Below are 13,358 nucleotides of genomic sequence, written 5' to 3' on the forward strand. Positions count from 1 at the left end.
ATTTTTATAATAACCTACAAATATGGTCAAAAAAGAGTTAAGTTATTCCTAAAGGTATTAGACTAAAAAGATGGAACTCAAAAGAACACCTTGAGGAATTGAATTTCTCTTCGGTGTGAACTATATTGGTGGAAGTGGATTGGTTGGATTTGGAGTATAAATGTGTCATCTAGTTAAAAGAAAACCAAACTAGATGTCCCTTCACTAATGTCACATGTCATGAGCTTTAGTTTAACGTGCGGGAATCAACTTTTTACCTTTCCAGTTGACAAGACTTGAGGTGACAAGAACACCTAAAGATATTTTGAAAAAAGCAGTAAACCAAATATCAGATTAAAAACCATTGGACAATAGATTTCCTATTCACCATGGTTTTACACTGTAAAAAGATCTCAAGCCATCTCTTCAAACCATCATCTTCTTCTTCGCAGACCTTCAACCAGACTTCACCTTTACTTTCACCATCATCTTCTTCTTCAGAGACCTTCAACCAGACTTTCACCTTCACTTTCACTACTTTTCACTTTCACCTTCACCTTCTTCTAGATATTTCTGACTTCTGAAGCTAATAAGCTAAAAAATTCATCTTTTTCTCTCCCCAAATTTTCTCTCATTTTGTTCTTCATTTCATTAACCACCTTTACGAATAAAAAATTGGCATTCAGGTGTTCTCCCAAAACACTCGACAACCGTTAACCAACCCCTATCCACTTTAAACAAAGCTCATTCATCCTCTTGTGACATTAGTGGAGGTCTCAACACTTGTTCTCCACCTCTATTTTTCATCATTAGTTCTTGTATTGCTTATTTGTCATTAATAGAAGTGTTTTTCCTCACAAATTTACTTATCTCGAATCTCTCATTTTAACTATTATTTTTCATTTAATTTATTTTTCACGAAACCCAAATCAATAGGCATCATTCTTTATAAGCTGTTTGTTCTAATAATTACAAATTTAATTACATCAATTGTCAAGGAAAATGAATACAGTACAATAAAATTTAGATATGTGCATGTGTATGCAAGAGAGAGAAAGAGAGAGAGAGAGTCTCTACTCTTGTTTCTTTGAATAATCCCTTGGTCCAAATATTGTGGACCCAATTCTCACATTTGTACTACCCATTTCAATCTGAAAAGGCAATAAATGTATATATAACCACATTAATTCAATCTCCAAAAAAAAAAAAAAACACATGAATTAATTGCATGATTGACCCATAAAAATAAATAAATTGCATGCAAACTGGAACTGTGGAACAATTGATACAAGTAATAATTCTTAGTAAATAAATATCAGTTGATCATGACCTCTAAAACTGGTTAAAAAACAATGAAGGGCACCTCTACAAACTTATCTATATGCAAGTATTTTCTTTTTATTGGGTAAATATTTTAAAAATGCTGCACAACCAATCATATTTAATCATAAGAAATATGGCTGTCTCACCATAACAATCTCTAACTCCTGTTATTACTCAACAAAAAAATTAAAGAACCCATTTCTAATTAATTAATTATAGCTGTCAAATTCCTTCCCTTGAAATATAGAGAGCACTCATAATTGTGAGGAAAACAGATGCAATCATGCAATTCAAAGAAGAATTATTTACCCATGTCCATTAACAATTTCACCGTACTTGACCCAATTAACTCTTCTGGTCTACTCTCTTAAAAAGTGCTACGTGTTCCTTTCAGATTCGATATTTGTCCTTGGCCACCTTGGCCACCTTAGCCACTGTGTTGGTCTGGCCACCACAGTCCACAAATGTCAACATAATAAATATAGGAAAAGTCTAAGGTACCAGTAGTTTTATTGAATTTTGGCTAGTATGTAACCAGCAGAGGAAGGTGAGTCATTAGATGAAATCTCATACCAATCTCACACCATCAAATCATCATTAATAGCTAATTAATGACTAACAATCACAAAAATTGCTGGTCCCTAGCATTGCTCGTAAATATATGGTCACTGTCTCTTCTTGGTTCTTATTCAATTGCTTCCAAGACAAAAAAGTCAAAAAACACGGTTTGGAAACTTCACCGCAGGAAAAGTTTAAATAAAATGAAAAGCTCAGTGCTACTAGGCGGAAAATAAGCCAAAAAGAGGAACATAAATTAAATACTGAATGAGATTCGTAAGAAAGTAATCTTTGATCTGAATATTGAAAAGATGATATTCTCGGGCTTGCCCAAGAAATTGTCATACGAAGATGATGAGTATTTGTTTTATTTGATGGCTTCATGTATGGTTGGATTTGCTTTGTTCATCAAATTGACGAAGCAAGAAGTATATAGATTTGCAGGCACTGTTGTTTCAAGTGTGATTGGATTGTTTTTGTTCATCAAACTGCACACCGAAAAAGAAGCGTCAGCGCTGACTTTTACTTTTGCAGTGTGTGGATTCGTTGAGCTCATCAACCTTACTCGGAAAGAGGTATGGAGATTTGCTTTGAGTATTGCTTCAGCCATAGTTGGATTGTTGTTTTACGCTCTGAGTTCCTTGTTCAACGACCTATTTGGAAAGTGGAACGCCTTAAAGATCATTCTTTATATGGTGTTTAGTCTTATTGTTTTATTCGTCGTTTGGTTTGCCAAACAAGTAAGTTTTCTTGGCCAACACAGAGGAGTTCGTGTGACATTCTTGGTTTGGGCCTCCACCACGGTGTACTCCTTCTACTCCGATAAAGCTTCGAAAGGGACACCAGACGCATACAGCGTGGTCTCCTGTTTTGCCTTTGCTATCATGTCGTTTTGCTGTGGATTCGAGGAATTGCTGTATTTCTTCTGTGGAGTTCTTACAGCGCAGTTGATGAAAACAAAGATGTTGTTAGGTGTTATGGGAATAAGTTTCAGTTATTTCCTAATTGCCACTGATAGCAATCTGATTGACGAACTAAAACTCCTTGCACTCCCACCGCCCAAGCAAGAGCTGTGGAGATTACTGGGTTTTGCTTCTACTATAATTACTTCTCTCTCCACCGCTCTCAGCCTCCCCGATCATTTAATCTTTGACTCCTTAAAGATCCTTATATGCGGTGCAAGCATTCCTATGCTCTCTGGGCTCCTACTCACTTTGTTAAGCATTTCGAGGCAATCCTACTCATCGATAATTCATATCAAGGCTCATACAACAATCATAATGATAGTTTGGACTGTTGAAAGTGTTCTCTACCCGTTCTTATTAGACGATATAAAGAATGGAGATGTATACAAGTTGGTTTCTTGGGGTTCCCTTGCTGTGATGCAACATGCCATTCCAATGCCTACAATATACCGAATTTGCTGCTTCTATGTATTTACCCATGTTTTTTTTGTAAAACTAATGGGCATAAATTCCCTCTTAAGCTCTCTTGCAACTGCTTTTGCTCTTTTTCACGTACTTTTCGATATTTATCTAGACTATAATAATAAACCTCCACCTCAAAATCTTGGAACTGTTGAAGAAGCTTCAGCACATTCTACTGGTGAAGATCAACCACAAGTTGTCTCTTCTGCGGTAGCTTCTCCGCAAGCCAGTCATGAAGATCAACCACCGCAAATAGTCATAGAGGAAGCTTCACCACAATCTACTGCAACTGCTTAATATATATAATTAACTGTATATCATGCTTTTTTTTTACAGGAAGTTAAATTTAGTGAACAATGCAGTTATGCATATAGTAACTTTCTTTTGCTACTTGTGATTTTCATAATTTTTGTAGGAGTGTAGTATCTTTTTACTTTATTCGGACCAATTTTAAAATTCATTATTTTTATTACGGAAAAGTGTAAATAGACAATAAAAATATTAAACAATATGGACAATAGATATATTGGATGTTCATTTTATTAGTGTACAGATGATTATTTTAATATTAATATTTAGATGATTAATTTAAAAATATAATATATTTTTATTTGATTGATAGTTGTTTATGTTATTCAAAATGGTCATAATTTATCTAGCACTCACCTTTCATTATTTACGAAAGAAAACCGTATATATATAATTTACATATTTCTAATGTACGATATAAATTTTTTATTAGTTAATCTAAATAATATAATAAATGAAATCTAAAAACTTTATAATTATTCTAAAGCATAGTTTTTAAAGTAGTTTTGGAGAAAGGTTAAATTAAATGGATTTGGATTCTCTAAAATTTGAATTTCACTTTAGAAAGTAAAATGTGATCTCTCACTATTTATTGGATAGTTGAGACCAAAAATAAATATGAAAGAAAAACTATTTAAAGATAGAAGATCACACTTTATTCTCTAAAATAAAATTTAAACTTGAGAGAATTCAAATCCAAATTAAATATATTTAGGAGCAAAATAAGTCAGTTATTCCCTTTTTAATAGACGCTGGCCAGTGTTTTTTATTTTATTTTATTTTTTGTTTTGTCTTGGACGCATTGGAATAAGAAGAGAGAGTATATTGTCCAGGAGAAGAGAAAGAAATGTTATAATATTAGCAAAATTTATTATTTTTTATTAGTAGTTAATAATTAATGTTTAAAAGTGTGAATTAAAAATATATCTTTAGATTGTTAGACTAAAAAAATTAAATTAATAGCTAAAAATGCTGATGAGCCTTAAATTTTTTTTATTATATATGGAAAAATAGTGATCATATATTTGTTATATATTATATAAATTATTTAGATTTTGTCCGGTTAATCGATTACCGGATGGTTCGGATGGAAATTTGGGATGGTGAGAAACACCATGCTCCGAGTTAGTTAGCGTTGGGTGCGGATCAACCGGGCAGACGAGTTCTCATTGTGGAGAGAGGGGGTTGTCACCTGCAAAGACACTCCGACGGTCTAGTCAGTTCGTGTGCAGGCGAAAAATGGGTAGGTGATATGTGACGTACCTTGGGAGAGGGGTAGGACCCTCCCCATATATACGTGTCAGAAGTGGGCCCCGCGAGGGTAGGCCCACCTTTCTCGAAGCTTCCTCATAGCTGTAGTGGAAAGTTGTCAAGGACGCATGTCCGGGTCGTAGGGTGAGCTGCATGTACCCGACCGTTCGGGTCGGGTCATCAGTGGTCGGATCGATCCATAAATGGCCTGGGTCAAGCCGTAACAGTGCCCCCAACACGCCAGCGAGAATCGTGGGGATCCTTGATGGTGGGTTACCTCTTTTCCCGTGCTTTGTCGTCAGGTCGGTTGTTCGTTGAGGGGACGCGCCTTGTTTGCGCGTGGCTGTTCGTTATTCGGGTGAGCCTTTGTCGCCTCATTCTTTGTGCAGAGCATTAAATGCTCATTATGGGTGGAAATCCTCCACGCAAAGACCGTTTTGCCCCTGGGTCTTTCGCGCTTCTTAAGTGGCAGTTACTTTTAAAACTCTTCACGTTCATTTCTTCCCCATTCCCACACTTCGCTCATATTATCCATCACTTTCTCCTTCCTTGCCTCTGTCATCATCTTCTTTCTGGGATTTCACAGGGCGTTGTTCTTACTTCCTTTTTCAAATCCTCGCAATCAATCCAGGTAAGCATGCATTTCTTTACTCTTTTTTTGGTGATCTTTTTGCTTTTGTCACTGCTTCTCCCCCTTGCATGTTGCTTGTTTGATTTTACGCGAGGATTGGTTTTTACCTTCAGATAGATGTGTTAGGGGGGTAAGATTACTGTTCCAGGGTGGGAAGGCCTGAATTTTGTTTTGGTCATGCTTGACTTTGGTTAAAGAATAGGTTGAATGTAGTATCTGGGTTTGTCCCGAACTCCCAATCTCTTAGACTAACTGAGTGGTACCACCACTGTAGGTATGCCTCGCGTCGTCACTCGAGCATTCTCTTCTGCCGCGGCATATGATCCTTACGCCTGGGTGGTTTCTGATTTGAGAGACTCCCCAAACCAAATGGGGGAGGAGGAACTCACGGCGTTCCGTCGTGTCGAGTACTTGTGTGGGGGAACCGACGAGGAATCCAACTACGACGTCTTTGTCCCGGCCCCCCATGAGCGGTTGTATGAGATCAATTTCAATTTTCCCCGGGTTGCCGATTAGATTTGGTTTTACAAGTCCATGTTTACCCAAGCTGGGGTTCGCATCCCTTTTTCAGCTTTTCAAATGGCGCTTCTAAACCGGATTTCTGTGGCACCGTCGCAGCTGCATCCAAACAGTTGGGCTTCCATCCGCTGTTTCGAGATGGTATGTGAATATCTCGAGCTGCCGGTGTCCATGGATGTTTTCCTTTATTTCTTCAACCTCACAAACCCTTCGAAGGAGGGAAAGGTGAAGAAGGGGTTCATGTCCTTCCGATCTGTCCAAGGTCGGAGGATTTTTGATTTATTCGAAGATTCGTATCATGGCTTTAAAGATAAGTATTTTAAGGTGCGCCCAGTCAGAGGTCGTCATCCTTTCTGGTTGTCGCTAGAAGGGGAGCGCCTCATCCCGACATATTGGAGCTTCGGGGCGGGGTCCAATACGTTTATTAAAGTGACTTATATGGGTATGTCCGCTGTGGACAAGAGGGTTGTCGACGTGTTGTTGGCCGTTTTTGGAAAAAATCACGTGAACCCTCATCTCCTTATGGGTGACCGGGAGGTCGCTCGAAATTATATTTGTGAGTAGTTCTTACTTGTGTTTTTGCTGCCTTTTCTTTACTTTATTCATTTCCACAATTGAACAGTTTCTTTTTTCATTGCAGTGGGTATGTCTGCCGAGGTGACGGGGCTTGAAAGTTTGTACCAGACCTTCCTGGCTGAGAGTGATGAGGAGACGGCTGATGAGAGGTCGGCGGTACCTTCTAGGGATAAAGGCCAGGCTACCCCTGCCCAGGAGACTGGGGGCCAAGAAGCTGGTACGCCGGTTCATAACTCCGAGGGGGCGCGTAGCTCGCCTTTCCGCGAGGTGATCGGTACCGGGGGTTCGATCTCCAATTCACCAATTGACGAGGATCTGGAGGAGGTTCCCGACCCCAAAAAGAGGAAATTTTCCTCGAGTCCTAAGGGGGTTCTCACCGTGATGGAGAAAAACTTTGATGCCAGGAACTTCATAGATGCTCAGCTGATTCCTGGTACGGAAGAGCATTTCCATGAAACCTCTCTTGCCGGGGAGGCGAGATGGATGTATCGTACTCTCTTGCGTGGTGCTGTGATAGCTCGGAAGGCCGAATTTGAGCTATCTGGGATGGAGTCCCTACGCAGGAGGCTCGACTCCACTGGGAAAGCCAACAATGACCTTAAGCGCGAAGTTGAAGTTCTTCGGGAAAAGCTCCAGGCTGCCGAGGAAAAGGCCTCCGTTGCTGAGCAAAAGCTGTAGGCATCTGATGCCACAGTTTCGCGGCTTGTTGAGCGGGAAATGACTCTGGAGAGCCAAGTCGGTGTTGCTCAGGGGCAGGTGGCCGTTTTGGAGAAAGAGCGTGATGAGGCCGTCTCGTCGGTGGAGGCTGCTCGGGCTGAACTTGCAGAGTGGAAAGCTAAGCATAAGGAAGTTGTGAAGCAGGGGAAAGGTGCGATCCTAATGACTGAAGAAACCCTTAAGGCCCAAGTCAAGATTGTTGCTCCTGAATTCGACACGTCGGCGATAGGAGTCTTCAAGATGATTAAAGATGGAAAGATTGTCGACATGCCTAGGAAATGACCTCTTTATGCCTTTTGGACACCGGGTAGCTTTGTAAATTTGATTGCTTTATAATCCGTTTTGTAAAACTATAGAAAATGGCCTCTTGGGCCGTTTGTTCGGCTGGTGTAGTTAATACTTTCTTGTTCATGTGGTTATGTTCGCGACTTGATTTGACATTGCTTTATTGTTATCGATTTGTCACTTGTGTTTGTTTACCGTATTATTGGTATTTTGGTGAAGCCGAGTCGTGGCTTTTGATGTAGCCGTTTGTTATGGCGTTAGCTTAGGGGGCTCCCAGGCTGATCAGTCCCGAGGCCGCGTATCGTTGTCTTGTTCGGCATGTATTGCGTGGAACTCGTTTGCGCGATGAGTTGACCAAGAAAAGAAAACAAAAACAAAAAAAAAGATTTTGGCAAGTATGATTTATTCGGAAATTAAACAAAGGTCTAAAATCATAACAAAAGGTACGATAAGCTAACTACTTAGCTCGTTTGGTCGCCAAATCGGCATGTGAGGTAGGAGTAAAACCTTCTCAAGTTGCTCGCGTTTCACGTTCTCGGGATCTCTTTTCCGTCGAGCTTTTCCAACTTGTAGGCGCCTTTCCCAATCACCCCTTTGACTCTGTAGGGACCTTCCCAGTTTGCCGCGAGTTTGCCTTATCCTGGGGTTGGTAAACCAATGTCGTTGCGCCTTAGGACGAGGTCGTTTTGTCCAAATTCTCTTTTGAGCACTTTGGTGTTGTAGCGCAGAGCCATTCTTTGCTTCAATGCCATTTCTGACAAGTGGGCCATCTCTCTGGCCTCATCCACTAGGTCCTTTTCCACAGCCTCCTCCACTCCCTTTAAGAGTAGTCGTGGGCTTGGTTCGCCGATTTCCACAGGTATTACCGCGTCTAGCCCATACGTTAGTTGGAAGGGGGTTTTCCCAGTGGATGACTGCTCGGTTGTCCGGTAGGACCAGAGCACTGAGGCAAGTTCGTCGGCCCAAGCACCTTTTCTATTATCCAATCGCTTCTTGAGTCCTAGCAGGATGACCTTGTTTGCAGACTCGACCTGGTCGTTTGTCTGAGGGTGTTCTACCAAGAAGAATTTCTGTCTTATGCCCAGGCCGGTGAGGAATTATATGAACTTCTTGTCGGTGAACTGAGTCCCATTGTCCGAAATGACGACCTCTGGGATGCCGAACCGGGTTATCACCTGTCTCCACATAAACTTCCTGCAGTTAGACGAGGATATGCTGGCTAGTGGCTCGGCCTCTATCCATTTAGTGTAGTAGTCGATGGCGACTATGAGGTACTTGACTTGTCCCGGACCAACCGGGAAGGGTCCCAAGAGGTCGATTCCCCATTGAGAGAAGGGTCGGGAGGTCGTTAGCAGACTCAGTTCGGAGGCTGGTGCTCTGTGGAAGTTGGCGTTCTCTTGGCACTTGACGCATTTTCTTACAAATTCTTTAGGATCTGCCATCATCCATGGCCAGTAGTACCCAGCTCGGATTAGCTTCCTTGCTAGTGCTTTACCCCCTATGTGGTGGCCGCAACAGCCTTCATGGACTTCCCGGAGTACGTAGTCCGTTTGATCGGGATGTAGGCATTTCAATAGGGGTTGGCTGAGTCCCTTCCTAAACAACTGACCCTGGATGATCGCGTACTTGGCTGCCTCCCTCCTCAGCGTCTTAGCTTCCTTTTCGTTGTCGGGGAGTTTTCCGCTTTCTAGGAAGACGGTGACGGGATCTAACCAGGAGGGGCTCAGTCTTGACAGGTGTAGGGTAACTGCTGGCTCCTTCATCATACCCTGAATGAGAGACCGGTTGCCTTCTCCCGGTTTGGTGCTGGCCAACTTGGACAGGAGGTCTGCCCGTGTGTTCCTTTCCCTTGGAACGTGTTGGATCGTGACCTCCTCAAATGGTTTGCTCAATTCCTTGACCTTTTCCAAATACTTTTGTAACCACGAGTCTCTGGCTTGGTAGTTTTCCTTTACTTGCGAGGTAACGACCTCTGAATCGCTGCATATTTCCAACCTTGTTGCTCCGACTTCCTTCGCCAAGGCCAAACCTCCCAGGAGAGCTTCGTACTCTGCTTGGTTGTTCGAAACAGGGAACTCGAACTTGATCGATTACTCGTATATGACCCCAGCTGGCTTTCTAGGATGATCTCTGCTCCCCCGGACGTTTGGTTGGAGGCCCCGTCAACGTGGAGACTCCACCGTATGCCCGTCTCTTCGGTTGGCTCTCCCGTCACTTCTACCAGGAAGTCTGCCATTGCTTGCGCCTTGATCGCATGCCGAGGTTCGTATCGTATGTCGTATTGGGAGATCTCAATAGACCAAGTCATCATTCTTCCTGCTAAATCGGGTTTTTGGAGCACTTGTCAGATTCCTTGGTCCGTTCTCACGACAATCTGGTGGCCTTGGAAGTATTGTTTTAATCTTCGAGAAGAGGTCAGGAGCGTCAGAGCTAGCTTTTCCAGTTTGCTGTACCTCAGTTCCGCCCCCTGTAGGGCTCTGCTCATGAAGTAGACTAGTTGTTGAGCCTTTCCCTCCTCTCGTACCAAAACTGTTGCCAAGGCTTCCCCCGTTATGGCTAGGTATAGGTATAGTGGCTCTCCTGCCTTGGGCTTTCCGAGCACAGGGGGTGTCGCTAGGATTTCCTTGAAGTGTTTGAATGCTTCCTCGCATGCGGGAGTCCATTCAAATGCTATTCCTTTTCTCATCAGGTTAAAGAAGGGCAGAGCCTTTGCTGCTGAGGCACCGAGGAAGCGGGATACGAGGTGAGTTGACCTGCCAAACTCTAGACGTCCTTAACACAGCCCGAACTCTTCATTTGGAGTATTGCCTGGCATTTCTTGGGGTTGGCTTCTACTCCCCTTTGGGTTATCATGAATCCTAGGAACTTTCCGGCCTCCATGGCAAATTGAGAGGGTTAAGCCTCATGCCGTGTTGTCGAAGAGACGCGAATACACTTCCCAGGTCGCTCAAGAGGTCGTCAGGCTGTGTAGTCTTTGCAAGGATGTCGTCCACGTAGACTTCCACTGTCTTGCCTATGAGGTTGCCGAATATTTTGTTCATCAGCCTTTGGTATGTTGCTCCCGTATTTTTCAGGCCGAATGGCATCACCTTGTAGCAATAGGTTCCCCCAAGTGTTATAAATGCTGTCTTGTCCTCGTCGGGCCAGTGCATCGGTATCTGATTGTAGCCGGAATAGGTGTCCATGAAGCTCAGATATCAGTGCCCCGCAGCCGCGTCAACGAGTGCATCTATGTTGGGTAGGGGGATACAGTCCTTGGGGCATGCCTTGTTGAGGTCGGAATAGTCCACGCACATTCTCCATTTGCCACTATGCTTTTTTACCAGAACTACATTCGACAGCCAGGTTGAGTAATCTAGTTCTCGTATGAAACCTGCTTCCAGGAGGCTGGCTGTCTGCCTGGCCACCTCCTCTGCTCTCTCTTGCGACATCTTCCTCCTTCTTTGGGCCATTGGGCGGGTGTCCGGCTTGACAGCCAGGTGATGCGACATGACTTTGGGGTCTATGCCTGGCATGTCGGCTGGTGTCCAAGCGAATAAATCTCCATTGGCCCTAATCATTTCTACTAGAGGCTCTTTCAATTCATGCGGGAGGTTCCTGTTAACAAACGTGAACTTTTCCTCCGTGTCGCCGATCCTGAACTTTTCCAGGTCCCCCTCTGGTTCTGGTCTAGGCTTGTCGTCAACTCTGGCGTCTAGGTCAGCAAGGAACACTCCAGACGCTTCTTTAGACTTCTTCCTCAGAGAAAGGCTGGCGTTGTCGCAAGCGACTGCCGTTTCTAGATCTCCCCTTATGGACCCTACAGATCCGTCATCGGCAACGAACTTCATGACCAGCAACTTTGTGTTGATTATCGCTTCAACATCGTTAATCGTTTTCCTCCCCAAGATGATGTTGTAGGCTGTGGAATCCCGTAGAACTACGAACTCAACCATTGTTGACCTTCGGCCTTGTCCCTGTCCCACGGAAATCAGTAGAGCTATTACCCCATCTGGTTTGATAAAGTGATCGCCTAGCCCTATGACCCCGTGCTGGTGAGTCCATAGGTTGGCGTCCCGTAGCCCTAGTGCATCAAGCACGTTGCGAAACATAATGTTCGAGTCTGCTCCCGTATCCACAAGTATCCGTTTGACGAGGCCGGTTCCCACCCTGGCCGTAATGACCATGGGTTGGTTTTCAGGGGCCTCGTCGAACCATTGATCTTCTAGGCCGAAGGAGATGGATGGAAGCTTCTTGGAATTTCGTGCCGACGAAGAGGAGACTGCCATGACCTTGGCGTCTTTCTTGTGCGCCGATCTCGACCTTGGCGTAGTGTTTTTAGTGGTGACCATGTTTATCACAGTGAGGCCGTGGTCGTCTTCTGGCTCTTGTCGCCGTTTCGCTGATCGGGTCTTGCCTTCCTCATCCTGGTCACGATGTCGTCTCCTCGGCTTTCTAATAAGATGGGAAAATTCGATCAGTTTACCGTCCCTTATCGCTTGTTCTAATGCATCATTCAGGTCAAAACAGTCATGTGTTTGGTGCCCATAGCCCTTATGGTAGTCACAGTAGAGGCTCTTGTTTCCTCCAGTACGGTCCTTGAGTGGTCGGGGCTTCGACAAGATTCCTTTCTCAGCTATTTGCTGATAAACTTCCATGATGGGGAGGGTAAGTGGGGTGTAATTGGTGAATTTCCCGACCCGGGAAAGCGGTCTGTGTGCTTTACTCGAGCTCCCGTCACTGGCATGCTCCTTCTGCCTTTCTCCGTTGCCTTGTTGTCTGGGGTGATTGTAGGAGGGCTGCCGTTTGTTGGCAGCCACGACTTGGCTAACTTCCTCATCATTTATGTATTCTTTAGCTACAGTTTGGATCTCGTGCATCGTCCAAACCGGCTTTGTGGTGAGGTGTTTTCGGAAGTCCTCGTTAAGGAGGTCGTTAGTCAGACAGAGGCTGGCCACCGAGTCGGTTAAGCCGTCGATCTCTAAGCATTCGTCGTTGAACCTGTCCAGGTATTTCCTAGTCGGCCCCCCGGGCCTTTTGGTTACCCCGAGAAGATTGATCGGATGCTTTGCCTTTACTATCCGGGTTGTGAATTGAGCCAAAAAGGCACGGCTGATATCCGAAAACCTACAAATGGATCCCTGCGGGAGAGCGTTAAACCACCGAATCGCGGGTCCTGCTAGGGTGACCGGGAAGGCGCGACATTGGACTTCTTCTCCTACCCCCTCTAAGTTCATCTTGGCCTCGAAGGCCGTCAGATGCTCCAGGGGGTCTTGTGCCCCATCGTACCTCATGTCCGTCGGCTTGTCAAAATGCTTTGGCAGCCGGACCTCAAGGACGAAACGGTGGAATGGGGTTACACCCATTATTACAGGCTGTCGTGTTCTCTCGGAACTGCCTTCTTCTCTCTCCCGTTCTTCTTCGTTAACTCGCGTTCTTCTGTTTCGGGTGTATATGAGGGGGTCGCATCGTCTCCTCGGGCTCTCACTCTATTCCTGACTGCTTCCAGTCTCATATACCGTAGTGGACGCGCGCCGGGAGTGGCTTCTTTGGGAGATCCTTTCCCGACTTTCGGGAGAAGGGGAATAGTTTGGGTCTGAGGTGTGCTGGGTGCGTTCCTGCTCCGCCAGCTGACGCTCCAGGTTCTGCACCCTGTGGCGTAGCTCCTGCATTATTCGAGCGATGTCGCTGCCGGTTCCCCCGAAAGGGCGTCCTTCGGCAGCTCGTGCGGTCGTCCCGGCCAGTCGCGGGGGGGGGGGATCTCGCTCGTCCTCTGGAGGAAGCCGTGGAGGCTGCCCCCTGGG

At 44.6% G+C, this 13,358-nt stretch overlaps 1 protein-coding gene across 1 annotated transcript; it reads right to left on the bottom strand.

Annotated features, from left to right (window-relative positions):
- Positions 1–10,772: 10,772 nt before the first annotated feature.
- Positions 10,773–12,920, bottom strand: LOC140175380 (uncharacterized). Its single transcript, XM_072203554.1, has one exon. The coding sequence runs from the start codon at positions 12,918–12,920 to the stop codon at positions 10,773–10,775; it is 2,148 nt and encodes a 715-aa protein (XP_072059655.1).
- Between the last annotated feature and the right edge of the window lie 438 nt (positions 12,921–13,358).

Source organism: Arachis hypogaea, chromosome 1 (genome assembly GCF_003086295.3).
Source record: "Arachis hypogaea cultivar Tifrunner chromosome 1, arahy.Tifrunner.gnm2.J5K5, whole genome shotgun sequence".
In the NCBI taxonomy this organism is placed as follows: Eukaryota; Viridiplantae; Streptophyta; class Magnoliopsida; order Fabales; family Fabaceae; genus Arachis; species Arachis hypogaea.